The sequence below is a fragment of the Salmo salar genome, chromosome 06, assembly GCF_965601325.2.
Source record: "Salmo salar chromosome 06, fSalSal1, whole genome shotgun sequence".
Lineage (NCBI taxonomy): Eukaryota > Metazoa > Chordata > Actinopteri > Salmoniformes > Salmonidae > Salmo > Salmo salar.
The window spans coordinates 90,761,112-90,789,051 of record NC_138296.1 but is presented as its reverse complement, the minus strand read 5'-3'; the positions used below and the strand labels follow the sequence as shown (position 1 = coordinate 90,789,051).

Here is a 27,940-nt window from a genome sequence, read left to right as displayed (position 1 = left end):
ACTGACAACACCACAATGGAAAATGTAGGACAGTCACAAGTCTGCTGTATCTATGTCAGCAGAAAGCAGGTAATATCTATAAAGGCTACAGTTAACCATGATCCTTTTTTACTGTAGTGTGACTTTAGCTACACCTTGTCATGACTTATGAATGACCTACCTATCTCTGAGGAGACAGACAGCAACTGGATACCTGTTTTATTCATTTAACATCTATCAACACTATCTAGCTTATTCACTGTTATTGAAGTTTATAAAAAACAATCGCAGATGTTGTCTTTCTGTGTTGAGTTGCGATGTAAATGAGGCATTCTCCCTCCTTCACTTCCCAGGCCACCCAACCTGTCTGCAGTTCACAGACAACATGATGACGGCGGTGAAGACCTACCAGTGGCAGTGCATTGAGTGCAAGTCCTGCAGCCTCTGTGGCACCTCCGAGAACGACGTAAGTGCTTTGAATAACTGTTTCTAGACCTTGGCCTGTATTCAAAAAGTGCCTACTCTGAAACTCTTTCATCTGGGCCCAGAAGATTCCTTTAGACTGAAGACTCTTGTTATCTCCTACAACTACCTAGCCTTTAGGCTTTCGCTCAGTGGGCTACCATTGTCTTGAAAGGCATTTCTGTAAATTCACAGTAGAAGGGATTTAACATTGTGTCAGTTGTATTGTGTCAGTGATGTGGCGTTGTGTCAGTTACCACGTTGTCTTAGTTACCACGTTGTGTCAGTTACCACGTTGTCTCAGTTACCATGTTGTCTTAGTTACCACGTTGTGTCAGTTACCACGTTGTCTCAGTTACCATGTTGTCTTAGTTACCACGTTGTCTCAGTTACCGCGTTGTGTCAGTTACCACGTTGTCTCAGTTACCACGTTGTGTCAGTTACCACGTTGTCTTAGTTACCACGTTGTCTCAGTTACCATGTTGTCTTAGTTACCACGTTGTCTCAGTTACCATGTTGTCTTAGTTACCACGTTGTGTCAGTTACCATGTTGTCTTAGCTACCACGTTGTCTCAGTTACCACGTTGTGTCAGTTACCACGTTGTCTTAGTTACCACGTTGTGTCAGTTACCACGTTGTCTCAGTTACCACGTTGTGTCAGTTACCATGTTGTCTTAGTTACCACATTGTCTTAGTTACCACGTTGTCTCAGTTACCACGTTGTCTTAGTTACCACGTTGTCTCAGTTACCACATTGTGTCAGTTACCATGTTGTCTTAGTTACCACGTTGTGTCAGTTACCACGTTGTCTTAGTTACCACGTTGTCTCAGTTACCACGTTGTCTCAGTTACCATGTTGTCTTAGTTACCACGTTGTGTCAGTTACCACGTTGTCTCAGTTACCACGTTGTCTCAGTTACCACGTTGTGTCAGTTACCACGTTGTCTTAGTTACCACGTTGTCTTAGTTACCACGTTGTGTCAGTTACCACGTTGTCTTAGTTACCACGTTGTCTTAGTTACCACGTTGTCTTAGTTACCACGTTGTCTCAGTTACCATGTTGTCTTAGTTACCACGTTGTCTTAGTTACCACGTTGTCTTAGTTACCACGTTGTCTCAGTTACCACGTTGTCTTAGTTACCACGTTGTCTTAGTTACCACGTTGTCTCAGTTATCACGATGTCTCAGTTACCACGTTGTGTCAGTTACCACGTTGTCTTAGTTACCACGTTGTCTCAGTTACCACGTTGTCTTAGTTACCACTGCTACTACTGTCTTGAGAGGTGAGTTAACATTGTGTGGTTGTCTGTGTCTGTAGGACCAGCTGTTGTTCTGTGACGACTGTGATAGAGGATACCACATGTACTGTCTGAAGCCCCCCATGACCCAACCTCCTGAGGGTAAGACCACTGTGTTATACTGTATATATTATAGACCACTGTGTTATACTGTATATATTATAGACCACTGTGTTATACTGTATATATTATAGACCACTGTGTTATACTGTACATATTATAGACCACTGTGTTATACTGTATGTATTATAGACCACTGTGTTATACTGTATATATTATAGACCACTGTGTTATACTGTGTATATTATAGACCACTGTGTTATACTGTATATATTATAGACTACTGTGTATATTATAGACCACTGTGTTATACTGTATATATTATAGACCACTGTGTTATACTGTATATATTATAGACCACTGTGTTATACTGTGTAATATATAAATAATAGACACCCTCCTAGGATAAGGGCATGTATGATAACTCAGCACTACTTACTACACAAAGCTCTTAAAGCTTCCAATTGGCGCTGTTTCCTCTGCTGAGGATTCCACCTTTAACCTCTACGGTCTAGATATTACAGAGTTACATAGAGTTACTGACCAAGCCTCCTGAAGGTAAGACCACTGAATGTTATAGTTTACATTATAAAGACCTGAAGGTAAGGCCGTACCACAGACCACACATGGCGGCTCAGTGATAATCTCTCTTGACGTGTGTACTGTGAGACTTTGAGTGTGGCTTGTGAAACAGAGAGATCCTGAACAATGTTTTTAAACTTCAGACATTACACAGAGGTACAGCACATCACTTAGAGCTCTGAAAATAACACAGTCCCCAACAACAAGATCACCCCTCTCTCTCTCTTCCTCTCTTTCTCTCTCTCTCTCTCTCTCTCTCTTCCTCTCTCTCTCTCTCTCTCTCTCTCTCTCTCTCTCTCTCTCTTCCTCTCTCTCTCTCTCTCTCTCTCTCTCTCTCTCTCTCTCTCTCTCTCTCTCCCCCTCTCTCTCTCTTTAGGGAGCTGGAGCTGTCACCTGTGTTTGGATCTGTTGAAGGACAAGGCCTCAGCCTATGAAGAGCCATAGCGTCACACACACACACACACACACACACACACACACACACACACACACACACACACACACACACACACACACACACACACACACACACACACACACACACACACAATGGATTTACAGGCTCAGGGTGCATATTCAGTCTCATCTCGTTCAGTTTCTCAGTTTCTATCTAAGTACTCTCCTCTACCTCTGAAGTCGAAACAATGTCATGATGTGGGTTATAAAAACCACAAAGAAAATCGGCAAATAGTAATCTTTGCTACGTAGCGTTTGACACTACGCTGTTCTACCATGTAGTCTCTTCTGACTGTTAGCTCGCTAGAGATGTTTGTGCTGAGGTCAAAAATACATTATGTACCGGAAACAAGGAGAATTTATGTCTGTTTGTTTACATTTCAGTTTCCAGTCCTCTCCTTGTTAAGATTTCACAGTGACGTTCTTTCATATTGCACCAAGACATGTTGCATATTTGAAATAGCGTTACTCACAGGACTTATCGAGCATCCTTTTGTTTTTTGTGGGGTCATTGCAGCCATTATTTAATTTCAGTTGGATCTTAGCCAGGTTTGTGGTTACTAGGATACTAAACGTACCTCATGACAACGATCTAAATCGTTATTAATTTAAAACTGGTCTTATTTATACATTTCTGGTTATTGTGACTGTTGGATGGATGCTTTGTTTGTAAAAAAAGAAGCAACACAATATGGTGGCAATCCTGCTCCAGTCCCAAGTTCTGGTATCTAGATCATGTTGCGCTCTCTGTTAATGTGTTACCATGCAAGAGGGTTTACATGTTGTTCAATCAGATTTTGTAAATCGATGTAGGAAACTGGTAAAGGGCTTTATACATAGACCATAGAGAGAAACATACAGCATTCACACCCCTGGACTTTCCCCAATTAATTTAATTGTATTTTTTTTTGTGTCAACGATCTACACAAATTACTCTCTAATTTAAAAGTGGAAGAAAAACTCAAACATTTGTCAACAAAAAAAGAGAAGGAAATACAGAAATTTCGAATTTACATAAGTATTCAACCCCCCCCCCCCCCCCTCCCCTCAGGTCAATACATGTTAGAATCACCTTTGGCAGTGATTACAGCTGTGAGTCTTTCTGGGTAAGTCTCTAAGAGTGATTACAGCTGTGAGTCTTTCTGGGTAAGTCTCTAAGAGCTTTACACACATGGATTGTACAATATTTGCACATTATAGAAGAAGAAAAAATTCAGGCTCTCAAGTTGGTTGGTGATCATTGCAAGACAACCATTTTCAAGTTTTGCCATACATTTTCAAGCCGATTTAAGTCAAAACTGTAACTAAGTCACTCGGTAACATTCAATGTTGTTTTGGTATGCAACTCCAGTGTATATTTGGCCTTGTGTTTTAGGTTATTGTCCTGCTGAAAAAGAAGACTGAACCAGGTTTTCCTCTAGGATTTTGCCATTTCTTTTTATACTAAAAAACTCCCTAGTTCTTGCTGATGACAAGCATACCCATAACAGGATGCAGCCACCACCATGCTTGAAAATGTGAAGAGTGATACTCAGTGTGTTGGATATGCCCCAAACATAAAACATCCAAATCTGTTGGATTTGCCCCAAACATAAAGCTTTGTATTCAGGACATAAAGTTAATTTCTTTGCCACATTTTCTGCAGTATTCCTTAGTGCCTTGTTGCAAACAGGATGCCTGTTTTTGAATATTTATATTCTGTACAGGCTTCCTTCTTTTCACTCTGTCATTTAGGTTAGTATTATGGAGTGACTACAATGTTGTTTATCCATCCACAGTTTTCTCCTATCACAGCTATTAAACTCTGTAACTGTTTTAAAGTCACCATTGGCCTCATGGTGAATTCCCTGCGCAGTTTTCTTCCTCTCCGGCAACTGAGTTAAGGTAAGAAACTGAGTTAGGAAGGACGCCTGTATCTTTGTAGTGACAGGCTGTAATGATACACCATCCAAAGTGTAATTACCAATAGGTGCCCTTCTTTGCGAGGCATTGGAAAACCTCCCTGGTCTTTGTGGTTGAATCTGTATTTTAAATTCACTGCTCGACTGAGGCGTCTTACAATTATCTGTACGTGTGGAGTATGAGGTAGTCATAAAAAAAATAATGTTGAACAATATTATTGCACACAGAGTGAGTCCATGCAACTTATTATGTGACTTGTTAAGCAAAATGTTACTCCTGAACTTATTTAGGCTTGCCATAACAAAGGGGTTGAATACTTATAGACTCAAGATATTTCAGCGTTTCATTTTTTATTAATTTGTCAAAATATCTAAAAACATAATTCCACTTTGACATTATGAACCAGTGGTCTCCTGAGTGGCGCTGTGGTCTAAGGCACTGCATCTAAGTGCTAGAGGTGTCACTACAGACCCTGGTTCCATTCCAGGCTGTATCACAACTGGCCGTGATTGGGAGACCCATAGGGCAGTGCACAATTGGCCCAGCGTCGTTAGGGTTTGGCCGGGGTAGGCTGTCATTGTAAATAAGTTAACTGACTTGCCTAGTTAAATAAAGGTTCAATTTAAAATTATGGGGTATTGTGTGTAAGCCAGTGACACTAAATGTAATCCATTTTAAATTCAGAATGTAACACAACAAAAATGTGGAAAAAGTCAAGGAGGTGTAAATACTTTGATGGCACTGTATTCACATAGACATAATCCATTCACACTTACATGGTCAAGAACATACATAACATACAGGGGCAGCAGTTAGACTAGTGGTTAGAGTGTTGTACTAGTAACTGAAAGGTTACAAGTTCGAATCCTCGAGCTGTTGTTCTGCCCCTGAACAAGGCAGGTAACCCACTTGTTCCTAGGCCGTCATCGAAAATAAGATTTAGTTCTTAACTGACTTGCCTAGTTAAATCAAAATACATACCTTGTAGCTCTACCACCACATTTCAGTTCATAGCTGGTGTGTAGGATACCTCACATTCTCCATGATGCATCAGTTTTTGAACATATTTATTTTATGTATTGGTAAATGTAAACTAGTTATATAGGCTTCCCTTCGACTTTGTATATCATTCCAAACTTTTCATGTAAAACTCCAAATGATTTATAAAATGATTCAGGTTCTTCCATGTCAACAATATGTTCATAGATTGCACTGAACACAGGTAGTGAACTGTATATTTCATATAGATTTCTTATAGGACTAATGGATAGATTTGAAGAACCCTGAAGAAAACCTATAGCCCGAAATAGTTTTGTGCTTTTTAATATTTTTTTATATTGTTTCTCCACAGACAATCATGAAGTAGAGTAAATGTATGGGCTACTTCCCAAATGGCATCCTATTCCTTGTGTAGTACACTACCATGGCCCATACGCTACTGTGGCCCATACACTACTGGTCAAAAGTTTTAGAACACCTACTCATTCTAGGGTTTTTCTTAATTTTTTTTACAATTTTCTACATTGTGGAATAATAGTGAAGTCATCAAAACTATGAAATAACACATATGGAATCATGAAGTAACCATGAAAGTGTTAAACAAATCAAAATATATTTTATATTTGAGAATCTTTAAATAGCCACCCTTTGCCTTGATGACAGCTTTGCACACTCTTGGCATTCTCTCAACCAGCTTCACCTGGAATGCTTTTCCAACTGTCTTGAAGGAGTTCCCACATATGCTGAGCACTTGTTGGCTGCTTTTCCTTCACTCTGCGGTGCGACATGCCAAACCATCTCAATTTGGTTGAGGTCGGGGGATTGTGGAGGCCAGGTCATCTGATGCAGCACTCCATCACTCTCCTTCTTGGTAAAATAGCCCTTACACAGCCTGGAGGTATGTTGGGTCATTGTCCTGTTGAAAAACAAATGATAGTCCCACTAAGCCCAAACCAGATGGGATGGTGCATCGCTGCAGAATGCTGTGGTAGCCATGCTGGTTAAGTGTGCCTTGAATTCTAAATAAATCACAGACAGTGTCACCAGCAAAGCACCATCACACCATAACACCTCCTCCTCCGTGCTTTACGGCGGGAAATCCACATGCGGAGATCATCCGTTCCTCCACACCGTGTCTCACAAAGACATGGTGGTTGGAACCAAAAATCTCCATTTTGGACTCCAGACCAAAGGACAAATTTCAACTGTATAGCCAGTTTCATCATAGCGCTTGATGGTTTTTGCAACTGCACTTGAATAAACTTTCAAAGTTCTTGAAATTTTCCATATTGACTGATCTTCATGTCTTAAAGTAATGACGGACTGTCATTTCTCTTTACTTATTTGAGCTGTTCTTGCCATAAAATGGACTTGTTATTTTACCAAATAGGGCTATCTTCTGTATACCACCCCTACCTTGTCACATTTAAATGCATTCCAGGTGACTATCTCATGAAGCTGGTTGAGAGAATGCCATGAGAATATTGCAAAATGTGCTTTCACCGAAAAGCTATTTTAAAATCGGACATATCGAGTGCATAGAGGAGTTCTGTATCTATAATTCTTAAAATAATTGTTATGCTTTTTGTGAACGTTTATCGTGAGTAATTTAGTAAATTCACCGGCAGTGTTCGGTGGGAATGCTAGTCACATGCTAATGTAAAAACCTGGTTTTTGATATAAATATGAACTTGATTGAACAAAACATGCATGTATTGTATAACATAATGTCCTAGGGTTGTCATCTGATGAAGATCATCAAAGGTTAGTGCTACATTTAGCTGTGGTTTGGGTTTATGTGACATTATATGCTAGCTTGAAAAATGGGTGTCTGATTATTTCTGGCTGGGTACTCTGCTGACATAATCTAATGTTTTGCTTTCGTTGTAAAGCCTTTTTGAAATCGGACAGTGTGGTTAGATTAACGAGAGTCTTGTCTTTAAAATGGTGTAAAATAGTCATATGTTTGAAAAATTGAAGTTTTAGCATTTTTGAGGAATTTGAATAACGCGCCACGGGTTTACACTGGCTGTTACGTAGGTGGGACGATTTGGTGCCACCTAGCCCAGAGAGGTTAACACTTTTTTGGTTACTACATGATTCCATATGTGTTATTTCATAGTTTTAATGTCTTCAATATTATTCTGCAATGTAGAAAATAGTAAAAAATAAAGAAAAACCCTTGAATGAGTAGGTGTTCTTAATGTTTTGACCGGTAGTGTATTTAAGGAATTGTGTGCCATTTGATATGCATCCATGATGTCAATAACATTTGAATGTTATCCTTTTTCTTCCCCCCTCATGTCTTCCTGTTTATATCACCATGCCAACGTCCCACTCCAATAAATATATGTGTCAATATAATTTTGTTTTATATTGGAGACCATCAATTTTATATGGATATCATATTGTGTCAGTTTTGGGTACTTTGTTGAAAGTGTGTCTGTTTGTTTTTGTGTTGAAATAAAGATTTTGAAGAAGTCCTTACTTACCCTTGACAATGAATTAGTTTGAACTGGTTTGCGTTATACTCAGAAGTTAACCTCACTCCAGACACTCCACTTCGAGGGTTTACATGAGATGGCTGTGCTTTTAAATAGTTTCACCTTGCTTTGTTGAATGTAGTCCTTGTACGTTGCTCTGGAGAGCATCTGCTAGAAGGGCTACAGTGTAAAGATGTCAAACTTTTCAATTTGGAGTGCAAGAACTATGCAGGCTATAACATCTACAGGCTATAACATCTGCAGGCTATAACATCTATAACATCTACAGGCTATAACATCTACAGGCTATAACATCTACAGGCTATAACATCTACAGGCTATAACATCTACAGGCTATAACATCTGCAGGCTATAACATCTATAACATCTACAGGCTATAACATCTGCAGGCTATAACATCAACAGGCTTTAGCTATGCAGGCTATAACATCTACAGGCTATAACATCTACAGGCTATAGCATCTACAGGCTATAACATCTACAGGCTATAACATATGTAGGCTATAACATCTGCAGGCTATAACATCTACAGGCTATAACATCTACATGCTATAAAATCTGCAGGCTATAACATCTGCAGGCTATAACATCTACAGGCTATAACATCTGCAGGATATAACATCTACAGGCTATAGTATCTACAGGCTATAACATCTACAGGCTATAACATCTGCAGGCTATAACATCTACAGGCTATAACATCTACAGGCTATAACATCTACAGGCTATAACATCTACAGGCTATAACATCTGCAGGCTATAGCTATGCAGGCTATAACATCTACAGGCTATAACATCTACAGGCTACAACATCTACAGGCTATAACATCTACAGGCTATAACATCTACAGGCTATAACATCTGTAGGCTATAACATCTGCAGGCTATAAAATCTGCAGGCTATAACATCTGCAGGCTATAACATCTGCAGGCTATAACATCTACAGGCTATAACATCTGCAGGCTATAACATCAACAGGCTATAACATCTGCAGGCTATAACATCTACAGGCTATAAAATCTGCAGGCTATAAAATCTGCAGGCTATAACATCAACATGCTATAAAATCTGCAGGCTATAAAATCTGCAGGCTATAACATCAACAGGCTATAACATCTGCAGGCTATAACATCAGCAGGCTATAACATCTACAGGCAATAACATCTACAGGCTATAACATCTGCAGGCTAGTCTAAACCCTGATGTTGGTCTCTATAAACCAGATCCAACCCTGATGTTGGTCTCTCTAAACCGGATCCAACCCTGATGTTGGTCTCTATAAACCGGATCCAACCCTGATGTTGGTCTCTATAAACCGGATCCAATCCTGATGTTGGTCTCTATAAACCGGATCCAATCCTGATGTTGGTCTCTATAAACTGGATCCAACCCTGATGTTGGTCTCTATAAACCAGATCCAACCCTGATGTTGGTCTCTATAAACTGGATCCAACCCTGATGTTGGTCTCTATAAACTGGATCCAACCCTGATGTTGGTCTCTCTAAACTGGATCCAACCCTGATGTTGGTCTCTATAAACCGGATCCAACCCTGATGTTGGTCTGTGTAAACCGGATCCAACCCTGATGTTGGTCTGTGTAAACCAGATCCAATCCTGATGTTGGTCTATATAATCCGGATCCAACCCTGATGTTGGTCTCTATAAACCTTTACCAACCCTGATGTTGGTCTCTATAAACCAGATGAAACCCTGATGTTGGTCTCTATAAACCAGATGAAACCCTGATGTTGGTCTCTATAAACCGGATCCAACCCTGATGTTGGTCTCTATAAACTGGATCCAACCCTGATGTTGGTCTCTATAAACCGGATCCACCAATTCATGAACCATCTAAATACCCAGTTTGCATCCGGTTTATGGCGACCAACATCACATGCCATGATGATCTGGACCAGACTGCCAAATAATCTGTGGATTAACTCATGTTAAATGTAGTAATGAATAAATTGGCAAAATGTCTTTAAATGGACAATTCTGTGAAGCGTCTTGTGCAAGTTTGAAATTGACACAATAACTGTTAGTAAAGGTGTCAGCTAGAGATTATGTGTAGGAGCTTGCTGGGATTTGTAGTTTTGCATGATGTCTACTTTGATGATAATTAGCATTTTTGAATCTGAGAGTAAATAGAGCCCTAATATATTGATAAAAGTCACCTTGTCCGAGACAGATTTACATGGTTATCAAAACCTCATGCCAAGGCAAAACTACACGAAACACAGCCCTTATTTTAAGTGTTTCTAAAATCCCCTATGGGGAAAATGAATGGTGGAAAAAGATTGGGATCATTTCCCTGTTTGACTGCTAGGTTTTATGGTATTATGACACCTCCACTGTGGGGCTCTATAGACCGGAATCTTGGCCCCTTGGTTTATGAACCTGTACTTCTTATCTGAACCACTAGGTGGCAGCCCATCCCTACGCATTCAATGGCCAAGATTCAATGCGAACGCGCTTCGTCTGCTATGTGCACCATTTAAAGGTAGTTGCCGATTGAGACGACATATGCAGTGTTTATCGTGAATGCAGTCTCCGCGAACACGGGAACATTCACTTTGAAAAGGTGGGTAGCCGGTCAAAATCGCATACAAATTGATTTCAGTGAAGTCTGAAAACAAGCTATTTCTGCAAAACATCGATAAACATCAGCTGTATTTGTGTCATTGTTTTTCATTTTTTTATTACGATACTGTATATAATTTACAATTACAGTGTCAAATGCTTTCCATATATACTGTATATTCAACCGTCCTAACACAGTATGTCACCGTTCCCATATAAGATGGTGCCCTGTACCCCGACAGAGGTGGGCTCGGATGGAATGTTGCCTGCGTCCCAAATTGCACCCTATCCCCTATTTAGTGCACTACTTTTGACCAGGACTGATAGGGAGCTGATCAGAAGGACTGCACTATAGAGAATAGGGTGCCATTTGTGATGCAAACTTGGAATGTTAAGAAGGGAATGTTCTCCATAACAATGTGCTTCAATAAGAAGTCTGCATGTCCATATAAAAAAACAGATTTTCCAAACATGTATTCAATCAGAATATGTTCCATTCCTTTCCCCCCTCCCATGTACTTCCATATTCAGCGCCTTCGGAAACTATTCAGACCCCTTCACTTTTTTCACAGCCTTATTCTAAAATGGATTAAATAAATTCTTTACCTCATCAATCGACACACAATACCCCGTAATGACAAAGCGAATGTCCTTGATATTTTATTTGTAATAAATTAGCAAACATTTCTAAAAACCTGTTTTTGCTTTGTCATTGTGGGCTATTGTAGGTAGATTGATGAGGGGAAAAAACTTTTAAATCCGTTTTAGAGTGAAGCTGTAAAGTAACAAAATGTGGAAAAAGTGAATGGGTCTGAATACTTTCCGAATGCACTGTAGGCAGTCTCCAGTGAGTGTACTCATTCTAAATCCCATTATAACGTCAGTCAAAGCGTTCCAAGTTTTAAGCATTTTAATGTTTCTGTAATTGAACAAAATAGTAGTGTAATCGTTACAATAAGCTATTATACTGTAGTAATATAAGCTGAGTTAGAGTAGAAGTCTGACATTCCATTTGGTTCTAGAATCGATTAAAGGAACCTAATGGAGACAGAGAGTAGCGGGCAGAGTTATATGACATTCCATTTGGTTCTAGAATCGATTAAAGGAACCTAATGGAGACAGAGAGTAGCAGGCAGAGTTATATGACATTCCATTTGGTTCTAGAATCGATTAAAGGAACCTAATGGAGACAGAGAGTAGCAGGCAGAGTTATATGACATTCCATTTGGTTCTAGAATCGATTAAAGGAACCTAATGGAGACAGAGAGTAGCAGGCAGAGTTATATGACATTCCATTTGGTTCTAGAATCGATTAAAGGAACCTAATGGAGACAGAGAGTAGCAGGCAGAGTTATATGACATTCCATTTGGTTCTAGAATCGATTAAAGGAACCTAATGGAGACAGAGAGTAGCAGGCAGAGTTATATGACATTCCATTTGGTTCTAGAATCGATTAAAGGAACCTAATGGAGACAGAGAGTAGCAGGCAGAGTTATATGACATTCCATTTGGTTCTAGAATCGATTAAAGGAACCTAATGGAGACAGAGAGTAGCAGGCAGAGTTATATGACATTCCATTTGGTTCTAGAATCGATTAAAGGAACCTAATGGAGACAGAGAGTAGCAGGCAGAGTTATATGACATTCCATTTGGTTCTAGAATCGATTAAAGGAGCCTAATGGAGACAGAGAGTAGCTGGCAGAGTTATATGTCGATAAACTACACAATATGTACCTCCCAAATGGCACCCTATTCCCTTTATAGTGCACTACTTTTGACCAGAGCCCTATGGACAAACTAGTCAAAATAGGGCTCTGGTCAAAAGTAGTACACTATATAGAGTAGTACACATTAGAGATACAGGCAAAGACAGCACTGTCCCCGTATCAGATCTAGGTGACCTATTGCATGCTGTCTGTCCTTCACTGGAGCTCAGGGAACTGATCTGGAGTCAGTTATGTAGGTGACGTTGTGTCCAGGCCCCAGTTAGGCCTCTCAGCATCAACATCCAGCCCTCTCCCCACAGCAGAGCAGCTCCTCTGGGCATTGCTGTCTTACTCCAGCCCCAGGCCTGGTCAGGACGACTGCATCAGGCCCGTCAGCCGTTTGCCCGTCAGTGACTTGCCCTGAAGAGAGTAGGGAATTAGTATGATGGTTTCCTTGTTAGTTTCAGATTAGACGTTTTGTAACAAAGTTGTGGTCAAATTCATCTCTATGTGTACAGACAGACAGACAGACAGACAGACAGACAGACAGACAGACAGACAGACAGACAGACAGACAGACAGACAGACAGACAGACAGACAGACAGACAGACAGACAGACAGACAGACAGACAGACAGACAGACAGACAGACAGACAGACAGACAGACAGTAGAGCCACTGACCACGCTGCGTGTAAACTTCTCCAGAGAGGTGCGTCTTCCCTGCTGCTGCTCCGTCTCAGGCTGGGGCACAAAGCATCATGGGAAGAGAAGGGAGAGGAGAAATGGAAGAAAAAAAGAGAAGGGAGCTTGGTTGAAAACACTGTAAAGAAGACTAAACAGTGTGATATCACTGGTTCAGACTAAACAGTGTGATATCACTGGTTCAGACTAAACAGTGTGATAAACAGTATGATATCACTGGTTCAGACTAAACAGTGTGATATCACTGGTTCAGACTAAACAGTGTGATATCACTGGTTCAGACTAAACAGTGTGATATCACTGGTTCAGACTAAACAGTGTGATATCACTGGTTCAGACTAAACAGTGTGATATCACTGGTTCAGACTAAACAGTGTGATATCACTGGTTCAGACTAAACAGTGTGATATCACTGGTTCAGACTAAACAGTGTGATATCACTGGTTCAGACTAAACAGTGTGATATCACTGGTTCAGACTAAACAGTGTGATAAACAGTATGATATCACTGGTTCAGACTAAACAGTGTGATATCACTGGTTCAGACTAAACAGTGTGATATCACTGGTTCAGACTAAACAGTGTGATATCACTGGTTCAGACTAAACAGTGTGATATCACTGGTTCAGACTAAACAGTGTGATAAACAGTATGATATCACTGGTTCAGACTAAACAGTGTGATATCACTGGTTCAGACTAAACAGTGTGATATCACTGGTTCAGACTAAACAGTGTGATATCACTGGTTCAGACTAAACAGTGTGATATCACTGGTTCAGACTAAACAGTGTGATATCACTGGTTCAGACTAAACAGTGTGATAAACAGTATGATATCACTGGATCAGACTAAACAGTGTGATATCACTGGTTCAGACTAAACAGTGTGATAAACAGTATGATATCACTGGTTCAGACTAAACAGTGTGATATCACTGGTTCAGACTAAACAGTGTGATATCACTGGTTCAGACTAAACAGTATGATATCACTGGTTCAGACTAAACAGTGTGATATCACTGGTTCAGACTAAACAGTGTAATATCACTGGTTCAGACTAAACAGTATGATATCACCTGTTCAGACTAAACAGTATGATATCACTGGTTCAGACTAAACAGTGGTTCAGACTAAACAGTATGATATCACTTGTTCAGACTAAACAGTATGATATCACTTGTTCAGACTAAACAATGGTTCAGACTAAACAGTGGTTCAGACTAATCAGTTGTTCAGACTAAACAGTATGATATCACTGGTTCAGACTAAACAGTGTGATAAACAGTATGATATCACTGGTTCAGACTAAATAGTGTGATATCACTGGTTCAGACTCAACAGTATGATATCACTGGTTCAGACTCAACAGTATGATATCACTGGTTCAGACTCAACAGTATGATATCCCTGGTTCAGACTAAACAGTATGATATCACTGGTTCAGACTCAGCAGTATGATATTACTGGTTCAGACTAAACAGTATGATATCACTGGTTCAGACTCAAGAGTGTGATATCACTGGTTCAGACTAAACAGTATGATAGCACTTGTTCAGACTAAACAGTATGATATCACTGGTTCAGACTAAACAGTGTGATATCACTGGTTCAGACTCAACAGTATGATATCACTGGTTCAGACTCAACAGTATGATATCCCTGGTTCAGACTAAACAGTATGATATCACTGGTTCAGACTAAACAGTATGATATCACTGGTTCAGACTCAACAGTATGATATCCCTGGTTCAGACTAAACAGTATGATATCAATGGTTCAGACTAAACAGTGTGATATCACTGGTTCAGACTCAACATTGTGATATCACTGGTTCAGATTAAACAGTATGATATCACTGGTTCAGACTAAACAATGTGATATCACTGGTTCAGACTAAACAGTGTGATAAACAGTATGATATCACTGGTTCAGACTAAACAGTGTGATATCACTGGTTCAGACTAAACAGTGTGATATCACTGGTTCAGACTAAACAGTGTGATATCACTGGTTCAGACTAAACAGTGTGATATCACTGGTTCAGACTAAACAGTGTGATAAACAGTATGATATCACTGGATCAGACTAAACAGTGTGATATCACTGGTTCAGACTAAACAGTGTGATAAACAGTATGATATCACTGGTTCAGACTAAACAGTGTGATATCACTGGTTCAGACTAAACAGTGTGATATCACTGGTTCAGACTAAACAGTGTGATATCACTGGTTCAGACTAAACAGTGTGATATCACTGGTTCAGACTAAACAGTGTGATATCACTGGTTGAGACTAAACAGTGTGATATCACTGGTTCAGACTAAACAGTGTGATATCACTGGTTCAGACTAAACAGTGTGATATCACTGGTTCAGACTAAACAGTGTGATATCACTGGTTCAGACTAAACAGTGTGATATCACTGGTTCAGACTAAACAGTGTGATATCACTGGTTCAGACTAAACAGTGTGATATCACTGGTTCAGACTCAACAGTGTGATATCACTGGTTCAGACTCAACATTGTGATATCACTGGTTCAGACTAAACAGTATGATATCACTGGTTCAGACTAAACAGTGTGATATCACTGGTTCAGACTAAACAGTGTAATATCACTGGTTCAGACTAAACAGTATGATATCACCTGTTCAGACTAAACAGTATGATATCACTGGTTCAGACTAAACAGTGGTTCAGACTAAACAGTATGATATCACTTGTTCAGACTAAACAGTATGATATCACTTGTTCAGACTAAACAATGGTTCAGACTAAACAGTGGTTCAGACTAATCAGTTGTTCAGACTAAACAGTATGATATCACTGGTTCAGACTAAACAGTGTGATAAACAGTATGATATCACTGGTTCAGACTAAATAGTGTGATATCACTGGTTCAGACTCAACAGTATGATATCACTGGTTCAGACTCAACAGTATGATATCACTGGTTCAGACTCAACAGTATGATATCCCTGGTTCAGACTAAACAGTATGATATCACTGGTTCAGACTCAGCAGTATGATATTACTGGTTCAAACTAAACAGTATGATATCACTGGTTCAGACTCAAGAGTGTGATATCACTGGTTCAGACTAAACAGTATGATAGCACTTGTTCAGACTAAACAGTATGATATCACTGGTTCAGACTAAACAGTGTGATATCACTGGTTCAGACTCAACAGTATGATATCACTGGTTCAGACTCAACAGTATGATATCCCTGGTTCAGACTAAACAGTATGATATCACTGGTTCAGACTAAACAGTATGATATCACTGGTTCAGACTCAACAGTATGATATCCCTGGTTCAGACTAAACAGTATGATATCAATGGTTCAGACTAAACAGTGTGATATTACTGGTTCAGACTCAACAGTATGATATCCCTGGTTCAGACTAAACAGTATGATATCACTGGTTCAGACTAAACAGTATGATATCACTGGTTCAGACTAAACAGTGGTTCAGACTAAACAGTGGTTCAGACTAAACAGTGTGATATCACTGATTCAGACTAAACAGTATGATATCAATGGTTCAGACTAAACAGTATGGTATCACTTGTTCAGACTAAACAGTATGATATCACTGGTTCAGACTCAACAGTGGTTCAGACTAAACAGTGTGATATCACTGGTTCAGACTAAACAGTATGATATCACTGGTTCAGACTAAACAGTGTGATATCACTGGTTCAGACTCAACAGTATGATATCACTGGTTAAGACTCAACAGTGTGATATCACTGGTTCAGACTAAACAGTGTGATATCACTGGTTCAGACTTAACAGTATGATATCACTGGTTCAGACTCATCAGTGTGATATCACTTGTTCAGACTAAACAGTATGATATCATTGGTTCAGACTCAACAGTTGTTCAGACTAAACAGTGTGATATCCCTGGTTCAGACTATTCAGTATGATATCACTTGTTCAGACTAAACAGTTGTTCATACTAAACAGTATGATATCACTGGTTCAGACTAAACAGTGTGATAAACAGTATGATATCACTGGTTCAGACTAAACAGTGTGATATCACTGGTTCAGACTAAACAGTGTGATATCACTGGTTCAGACTCAACAGTATGACATCACTGGTTCAGACTAAACAGTATGATATCACTGGTTCAGACTAAACAGTGTGATATCACTGGTTCAGACTAACAGTATGATATCCCTGGTTCAGACTAAACAGTATGATATCCCTGGTTCAGACTAAACAGTGATTCAGACTAAACAGTGGTTCAGACTAAACAGTATGATATCACTGGTTCAGACTCAACAGTATGATATCCCTGGTTCAGACAAAACAGTATGATATCACTGGTTCAGACTCAGCAGTATGATATTACTGGTTCAGACTAAACAGTATGATATCACTGGTTCAGACTCAAGAGTGTGATATCACTGGTTCAGACTAAACAGTATGATAGCACTTGTTCAGACTAAACAGTATGATATCACTGGTTCAGACTAAACAGTGTGATATCACTGGTTCAGACTCAACAGTATGATATCACTGGTTCAGACTCAACAGTATGATATCCCTGGTTCAGACTAAACAGTATGATATCACTGGTTCAGACTAAACAGTATGATATCACTGGTTCAGACTAAACAATGGTTCAGACTAAACAGTGGTTCAGACTAATCAGTTGTTCAGACTAAACAGTATGATATCACTGGTTCAGACTAAACAGTGTGATAAACAGTATGATATCACTGGTTCAGACTAAATAGTGTGATATCACTGGTTCAGACTCAACAGTATGATATCACTGGTTCAGACTCAACAGTATGATATCACTGGTTCAGACTCAACAGTATGATATCCCTGGTTCAGACTAAACAGTATGATATCACTGGTTCAGACTCAGCAGTATGATATTACTGGTTCAGACTAAACAGTATGATATCACTGGTTCAGACTCAAGAGTGTGATATCACTGGTTCAGACTAAACAGTATGATAGCACTTGTTCAGACTAAACAGTATGATATCACTGGTTCAGACTAAACAGTGTGATATCACTGGTTCAGACTCAACAGTATGATATCACTGGTTCAGACTCAACAGTATGATATCCCTGGGTCAGACTAAACAGTATGATATCACTGGTTCAGACTAAACAGTATGATATCACTGGTTCAGACTCAACAGTATGATATCCCTGGTTCAGACTAAACAGTATGATATCAATGGTTCAGACTAAACAGTGTGATATCACTGGTTCAGACTCAACATTGTGATATCACTGGTTCAGACTAAACAGTATGATATCACTGGTTCAGACTAAACAGTGTGATATCACTGGTTCAGACTAAACAGTGTGATAAACAGTATGATATCACTGGTTCAGACTAAACAGTGTGATATCACTGGTTCAGACTAAACAGTGTGATATCACTGGTTCAGACTAAACAGTGTGATATCACTGGTTCAGACTAAACAGTGTGATATCACTGGTTCAGACTAAACAGTGTGATATCACTGGTTCAGACTAAACAGTGTGATAAACAGTATGATATCACTGGATCAGACTAAACAGTGTGATATCACTGGTTCAGACTAAACAGTGTGATAAACAGTATGATATCACTGGTTCAGACTAAACAGTGTGATATCACTGGTTCAGACTAAACAGTGTGATATCACTGGTTCAGACTAAACAGTGTGATATCACTGGTTCAGACTAAACAGTGTGATATCACTGGTTCAGACTAAACAGTGTGATATCACTGGTTGAGACTAAACAGTGTGATATCACTGGTTCAGACTAAACAGTGTGATATCACTGGTTCAGACTAAACAGTGTGATATCACTGGTTCAGACTAAACAGTGTGATATCACTGGTTCAGACTAAACAGTGTGATATCACTGGTTCAGACTAAACAGTGTGATATCACTGGTTCAGACTAAACAGTGTGATATCACTGGTTCAGACTCAACAGTGTGATATCACTGGTTCAGACTCAACATTGTGATATCACTGGTTCAGACTAAACAGTATGATATCACTGGTTCAGACTAAACAGTGTGATATCACTGGTTCAGACTAAACAGTGTAATATCACTGGTTCAGACTAAACAGTATGATATCACCTGTTCAGACTAAACAGTATGATATCACTGGTTCAGACTAAACAGTGGTTCAGACTAAACAGTATGATATCACTTGTTCAGACTAAACAGTATGATATCACTTGTTCAGACTAAACAATGGTTCAGACTAAACAGTGGTTCAGACTAATCAGTTGTTCAGACTAAACAGTATGATATCACTGGTTCAGACTAAACAGTGTGATAAACAGTATGATATCACTGGTTCAGACTAAATAGTGTGATATCACTGGTTCAGACTCAACAGTATGATATCACTGGTTCAGACTCAACAGTATGATATCACTGGTTCAGACTCAACAGTATGATATCCCTGGTTCAGACTAAACAGTATGATATCACTGGTTCAGACTCAGCAGTATGATATTACTGGTTCAGACTAAACAGTATGATATCACTGGTTCAGACTCAAGAGTGTGATATCACTGGTTCAGACTAAACAGTATGATAGCACTTGTTCAGACTAAACAGTATGATATCACTGGTTCAGACTAAACAGTGTGATATCACTGGTTCAGACTCAACAGTATGATATCACTGGTTCAGACTCAACAGTATGATATCCCTGGTTCAGACTAAACAGTATGATATCACTGGTTCAGACTAAACAGTATGATATCACTGGTTCAGACTCAACAGTATGATATCCCTGGTTCAGACTAAACAGTATGATATCAATGGTTCAGACTAAACAGTGTGATATCACTGGTTCAGACTCAACAGTATGATATCCCTGGTTCAGACTAAACAGTATGATATCACTGGTTCAGACTAAACAGTATGATATCACTGGTTCAGACTAAACAGTGGTTCAGACTAAACAGTGGTTCAGACTAAACAGTGTGATATCACTGATTCAGACTAAACAGTATGATATCAATGGTTCAGACTAAACAGTATGGTATCACTTGTTCAGACTAAACAGTATGATATCACTGGTTCAGACTCAACAGTGGTTCAGACTAAACAGTGTGATATCACTGGTTCAGACTAAACAGTATGATATCACTGGTTCAGACTAAACAGTGTGATATCACTGGTTCAGACTCAACAGTATGATATCACTGGTTAAGACTCAACAGTGTGATATCACTGGTTCAGACTAAACAGTGTGATATCACTGGTTCAGACTTAACAGTATGATATCACTGGTTCAGACTCATCAGTGTGATATCACTTGTTCAGACTAAACAGTATGATATCATTGGTTCAGACTCAACAGTTGTTCAGACTAAACAGTGTGATATCCCTGGTTCAGACTATTCAGTATGATATCACTTGTTCAGACTAAACAGTTGTTCATACTAAACAGTATGATATCACTGGTTCAGACTAAACAGTGTGATAAACAGTATGATATCACTGGTTCAGACTAAACAGTGTGATATCACTGGTTCAGACTAAACAGTGTGATATCACTGGTTCAGACTCAACAGTATGACATCACTGGTTCAGACTAAACAGTATGATATCACTGGTTCAGACTAAACAGTGTGATATCACTGGTTCAGACTAACAGTATGATATCCCTGGTTCAGACTAAACAGTATGATATCCCTGGTTCAGACTAAACAGTGATTCAGACTAAACAGTGGTTCAGACTAAACAGTATGATATCACTGGTTCAGACTCAACAGTATGATATCCCTGGTTCAGACTAAACAGTATGATATCACTGGTTCAGACTCAGCAGTATGATATTACTGGTTCAGACTAAACAGTATGATATCACTGGTTCAGACTCAAGAGTGTGATATCACTGGTTCAGACTAAACAGTATGATAGCACTTGTTCAGACTAAACAGTATGATATCACTGGTTCAGACTAAACAGTGTGATATCACTGGTTCAGACTCAACAGTATGATATCACTGGTTCAGACTCAACAGTATGATATCCCTGGTTCAGACTAAACAGTATGATATCACTGGTTCAGACTAAACAGTATGATATCACTGGTTCAGACTCAACAGTATGATATCCCTGGTTCAGACTAAACAGTATGATATCAATGGTTCAGACTAAACAGTGTGATATCACTGGTTCAGACTCAACAGTATGATATCCCTGGTTCAGACTAAACAGTATGATATCACTGGTTCAGACTAAACAGTATGATATCACTGGTTCAGACTAAACAGTGGTTCAGACTAAACAGTGGTTCAGACTAAACAGTGTGATATCACTGATTCAGACTAAACAGTATGATATCAATGGTTCAGACTAAACAGTATGGTATCACTTGTTCAGACTAAACAGTATGATATCACTGGTTCAGACTCAACAGTGGTTCAGACTAAACAGTGTGATATCACTGGTTCAGACTAAACAGTATGATATCACTGGTTCAGACTAAACAGTGTGATATCACTGGTTCAGACTCAACAGTATGATATCACTGGTTAAGACTCAACAGTGTGATATCACTGGTTCAGACTAAACAGTGTGATATCACTGGTTCAGACTTAACAGTATGATATCACTGGTTCAGACTCATCAGTGTGATATCACTTGTTCAGACTAAACAGTATGATAGCACTTGTTCAGACTAAACAGTGTGATATCCCTGGTTCAGACTATTCAGTATGATATCACTTGTTCAGACTAAACAGTTGTTCATACTAAACAGTATGATATCACTGGTTCAGACTAAACAGTGTGATAAACAGTATGATATCACTGGTTCAGACTAAACAGTGTGATATCACTGGTTCAGACTAAACAGTGTGATATCACTGGTTCAGACTCAACAGTATGACATCACTGGTTCAGACTAAACAGTATGATATCACTGGTTCAGACTAAACAGTGTGATATCACTGGTTCAGACTAAACAGTATGATATCCCTGGTTCAGACTAAACAGTATGATATCCCTGGTTCAGACTAAACAGTGATTCAGACTAAACAGTGGTTCAGACTAAACAGTATGATATCACTGGTTCAGACTAAACAGTGTGATAAACAGTATGATATCACTGGTTCAGACTAAACAGTGTGATATCACTGGTTCAGACTCAACAGTATGATATCACTGGTTCAGACTAATCAGTATGATATCACTGGTTCTAAACAGTATGATATCCCTGGTTCAGACTAAACAGTGTGATAAACAGTATGATATCACTGGTTCAGACTAAACAGTGTGATATCACTGGTTCAGACTAAACAGTATGATATCACTGGTTCAGACTAAACAGTGGTTCAGACTAAACAGTATGATATCACTGGTTCAGACTAAACAGTGTGATATCCCTGGACAGTATGATATCACTGGTTCAGACTCAACAGTATGATATCCCTGGTTCAGACTAAACAGTATGATATCACTGGTTCAGACTCAGCAGTATGATATTACTGGTTCAGACTAAACAGTATGATATCACTGGTTCAGACTCAAGAGTGTGATATCACTGGTTCAGACTAAACAGTATGATAGCACTTGTTCAGACTAAACAGTATGATATCACTGGTTCAGACTAAACAGTGTGATATCACTGGTTCAGACTCAACAGTATGATATCACTGGTTCAGACTCAACAGTATGATATCCCTGGGTCAGACTAAACAGTATGATATCACTGGTTCAGACTAAACAGTATGATATCACTGGTTCAGACTCAACAGTATGATATCCCTGGTTCAGACTAAACAGTATGATATCAATGGTTCAGACTAAACAGTGTGATATCACTGGTTCAGACTCAACATTGTGATATCACTGGTTCAGACTAAACAGTATGATATCACTGGTTCAGACTAAACAGTGTGATAAACAGTATGATATCACTGGTTCAGACTAAACAGTGTGATATCACTGGTTCAGACTAAACAGTGTGATATCACTGGTTCAGACTAAACAGTGTGATATCACTGGTTCAGACTAAACAGTGTGATATCACTGGTTCAGACTAAACAGTGTGATATCACTGGTTCAGACTAAACAGTGTGATAAACAGTATGATATCACTGGATCAGACTAAACAGTGTGATATCACTGGTTCAGACTAAACAGTGTGATAAACAGTATGATATCACTGGTTCAGACTAAACAGTGTGATATCACTGGTTCAGACTAAACAGTGTGATATCACTGGTTCAGACTAAACAGTGTGATATCACTGGTTCAGACTAAACAGTGTGATATCACTGGTTCAGACTAAACAGTGTGATATCACTGGTTCAGACTAAACAGTATGATATCACTGGTTCAGACTAAACAGTATGATATCACTGGTTCAGACTAAACAGTGATTCAGACTAAACAGTGGTTCAGACTAAACAGTATGATATCACTGGTTCAGACTAAACAGTGTGATAAACAGTATGATATCACTGGTTCAGACTAAACAGTGTGATATCACTGGTTCAGACTCAACAGTATGATATCACTGGTTCAGACTAAACAGTATGATATCACTGGTTCAGACTAAACAGTATGATATCCCTGGTTCAGACTAAACAGTGTGATAAACAGTATGATATCACTGGTTCAGACTAAACAGTGTGATATCACTGGTTCAGACTAAACAGTATGATATCACTGGTTCAGACTAAACAGTGGTTCAGACTAAACAGTATGATATCACTGGTTCAGACTAAACAGTGTGATATCCCTGGTTCAGACTAAACAGTATGATATCACTGGTTCAGACTAAACAGTATGATATCACTTGTTCAGACTAAACAGTATGATATCACTGGTTCAGACTAAACAGTGTGATATCCCTGGTTCAGACTAAACAGTGTGATATCCCTGGTTCAGACTAAACAGTGTGATATCCCTGGTTCAGACTAAACAGTATGATATCACTGGTTCAGACTAAACAGTATGATATCACTTGTTCAGACTAAACAGTATGATATCACTGGTTCAGACTAAACAGTATGATGTCACTGGTTCAGACTCAACAGTATGATATCCCTGGTTCAGACTAAACAGTATGATATCACTGGTTCAGACTAAACAGTATGATATCACTGGTTCAGACTAAACAGTGGTTCAGACTAAACAGTGGTTCAGACTAAACAGTATGATATCACTGGTTCAGACTAAACAGTGTGATATCACTGGTTCAGACTAAACAGTATGATATCACAGGTTCAGACTAAACAGTGTGATATCACTGGTTCAGACTAAACAGTGGTTCAGACTTAACAGTATGAAATCACTGGTTCAGACTCAACAGTGTAATATCACTGGTTCAGACTAAACAGTGTGATATCACTGGTTCAGACTAAACAGTATGATATCATTGGTTCAGACTAAGCAGTATGATATCACTGGTTCAGACTTATCAGTAGTTTACCAAGTCACTGATATCACTGATTCAGACTAAACAGCAGTTTACCAAGTCACTGACTGCAGAACCTGTAAATCTCCAACAGAGGGCAGCACCTCACTATCTTGCATACTGAGGACAGATGTCTAACTCCAGTCTTCCCCAGGCAGAAGGAGACTAGCACAGAGTCACACACACCTTCTTCCAGGCCATCAGCAGCTCCTGGTAAGCGTTGGAGCGCAGGTACCGTGTGTAACTGTCACTCTTCATCAGTTTATAGATGTGGTCCTGAAACAGGAGAAAGGGAGGAGATAGAGATCATTGTGTGTTTTAGCAGTATGCTTGTTTCTGCAGGCTTTAGGTAGTCTTTCAATCTCCCTTCCTGTGTCCCTCCCTCTTCTACCTCCTCCCCTTCCTGTGTCCCTCCCTCTTCTACCTCCTCCCCTTCCTGTGTCCCTCCCCCTTTTTACCTCCTCCCCTTCCTGTGTCCCTCCCTCTTCTACCGCCTCCCCTTCCTGTGTCCCTCCCTCTTTCTACCTCCTCCCCTTCCTGTGTCCCTCCCTCTTTCTACCTCCTCCCCTTCCTGTGTCCCTCCCTCTTCTACCTCCTCCCCTTCCTGTGTCCCTCCCTCTTTCTACCTCCTCCCCTTCCTGTGTCCCTCCCTCTTCTACCTCCTCCCCTTCCTGTGTCCCTCCCTCTTCTACCTCCTCCCCTTCCTGTGTCCCTCCCTCATTCGATCTCCTCCCCTACCTGTGTCCCTCCCTCATTCGATCTCCTCCCCTACCTGTGTCCCTCCCTCATTCGATCTCCTCCCCTACCTGTGTCCCTCCCTCATTCGATCTCCTCCCCTACCTGTGTCCCTCCCTCATTCGATCTCCTCCCCTACCTGTGTCCCTCCCTCATTCGATCTCCTCCCCTACCTGTGTCCCTCCCTCATTCGATCTCCTCCCCTACCTGTGTCCCTCCCTCATTCGATCTCCTCCCCTACCTGTGTCCCTCCCTCATTCGATCTCCTCCCCTACCTGTGTCCCTCCCTCTTTCTACCTCGTTCTCTTCCTCCTAGCTTATATAAAGTACCTTTCTGTATGTCTGTAATATAATGAACCTGTCTCTCTGTCTGTCTGTAATATAATGTGTCTGTCTCTCCGTATGTCTGTAATATAATGTGTCTGTCTCTCCGTCTGTCTGTAATATAATCTGTCTGTCTGTCTGTCTGTCTGTCTGTCTGTCTGTCTGTCTGTCTGTCTGTCTGTCTGTCTGTCTGTCTGTCTGTCTGTCTGTCTGTCTGTCTGTCTGTCTGTCTGTCTGTCTGTCTGTAATGTTATTCACCTGTGCGTCTTCGTAGCTGTATCGTCCCGGGTCTTTAAGGTTGGCGCTGGTGCGTTCGTAGCTGTGTGAGTCCAGGTTGATGGCGCTGGAAGCGCCTTCTGCCAGAAACTCTGTCCAGATCTCCTGAGCCCGCTCTGCCACGTTCTCCAGTGGCTGCCTCTTCAGATCCTGCACCGCCAACCAGAACCTGTATAGGGGTTACACATTATTACAGCACCAACCAGAACCTGTAGAGGTGTTACACATTATTACAGCACCAACCAGAACCTGTAGAGGTGTTACACATTATTACAGCACCAACCAGAACCTGTATAGGTGTTACACATTATTACAGCACCAACCAGAACCTGTATAGGGGTTACACATTATTACAGCACCAACCAGAACCTGTAGAGGTGTTACACATTATTACAGCACCAACCAGAACCTGTATAGGTGTTACACATTATTACAGCACCAACCAGAACCTGTATAGGGGTTACACATTATTACAGCACCAACCAGAACCTGTAGAGGTGTTACACATTATTACAGCACCAACCAGAACCTGTAGAGGTGTTACACATTATTACAGCACCAACCAGAACCTGTATAGGTGTTACACATTATTACAGCACCAACCAGAACCTGTAGAGGTGTTACACATTATTACAGCACCAACCAGAACCTGTATAGGTGTTACACATTATTACAGCACCAACCAGAACCTGTATAGGTGTTACACATTATTACAGCACCAACCAGAACCTGTATAGGTGTTACACATTATTACAGCACCAACCAGAACCTGTATAGGGGTTACACATTATTACAGCACCAACCAGAACCTGTATAGGTGTTACACATTATTACAGCACCAACCAGAACCTGTATAGGTGTTACACATTATTACAGCACCAACCAGAACCTGTATAGGTGTTACACATTATTACAGCACCAACCAGAACCTGTATAGGTGTTACACATTATTACAGCACCAACCAGAACCTGTATAGGTGTTACACATTATTACAGCACCAACCAGAACCTGTATAGGTGTTACACATTATTACAGCACCAACCAGAACCTGTAGAGGGGTTACACTATAATACACTATAGCACCAACCTTTTGGAAAACCATAAAAGCAACGTGATTAAAGAGGTGGATTGGATAGAGGGTGAGATAGTGGAGAGAGATAAGGGTGTGTGTCCGTCTGTCCGTTCTAAGTAGCCCCAAGGCTCCAGTGACCTTGGTTATCTGTCCAGTCCACCACCCTGTTGTCGTCTTTAGTAGAGCCCTTCATCAGAACATGCCTTCAGGGGACACACATACTCACATACAGGGTAGAGGTAATGAGGTTAACTTTCAAACAGAGGGATGGGCAGAGGAAAGGAAAGAGGTAGGAGATGAAGGAATTGGGGGATGGATGGAAGAGGATAAGGAAAGAGGTAGGAGATGAAGGTTAAAGATGGAGGTAGTGGAGGATGGATGGAAGAGGATGAGGAGAGGCAGGATATGAAGGGTAAAGATGGAGGTAGTCGGGGGATGGATGGAAGAGGATGAGGAAAGAGGTAGGATATGAAGGGTAAAGATGGAGGTAGTGGAGGATGGATGGAAGAGGATGAGGAAAGAGGTAGGATATGAAGGGTAAAGATGGAGGTAGTGGAGGATGGATGGAAGAGGATGAGGAAAGAGGTAGGAGATGAAGGTTAAAGATGGAGGTAGTCGGGGGATGGATGGAAGAGGATGAGGAAAGAGGTAGGAGATGAAGGGTAAAGATGGAGGTAGTCGGGGGATGGATGGAAGAGGATGAAGAAGGAGAAGAATGAAGGGATGGGATGAAGCTAAGGGATCAGGTGATGGGAGAAGAAGAGGGATGAGGAAGAACGGATGGAAGGAGGAGATGGGGAGGGGAAGGGAGGGACAATGGAGGGAAAGGAGAGGAGAGGAGTGTTCTATGTGTCTTCCTGTAG

At 40.2% G+C, this 27,940-nt stretch overlaps 2 protein-coding genes across 2 annotated transcripts in view; one reads left to right on the top strand and one right to left on the bottom strand.

Moving 5' to 3' along the window:
* dpf3 (double PHD fingers 3) overlaps positions 1-8,221 on the top strand; it is a 57,993-nt gene extending 49,772 nt beyond the window's left edge. Inside the window, 3 exon segments of the mRNA XM_045721128.2 lie at positions 333-445; positions 1,760-1,841; positions 2,758-8,221. Of these exon segments, the coding sequence (XP_045577084.2) occupies positions 333-445; positions 1,760-1,841; positions 2,758-2,825 (263 nt within the window). The 3' untranslated portion in view covers positions 2,826-8,221.
* Positions 8,222-11,716: 3,495 nt separating this feature from the next.
* rgs6 (regulator of G protein signaling 6) overlaps positions 11,717-27,940 on the bottom strand; it is a 191,707-nt gene continuing 175,483 nt past the window's right edge. The window contains exons 15-18 of the mRNA XM_045721114.2: positions 25,987-26,173; positions 24,856-24,945; positions 13,216-13,275; positions 11,717-12,952 (exon numbers count right to left, since the gene is read on the bottom strand). Coding sequence (XP_045577070.1) covers positions 12,902-12,952; positions 13,216-13,275; positions 24,856-24,945; positions 25,987-26,173 — 388 coding nt within the window. The 3' untranslated portion in view covers positions 11,717-12,901. The remainder of the gene's footprint in view (positions 12,953-13,215; positions 13,276-24,855; positions 24,946-25,986; positions 26,174-27,940) is intronic.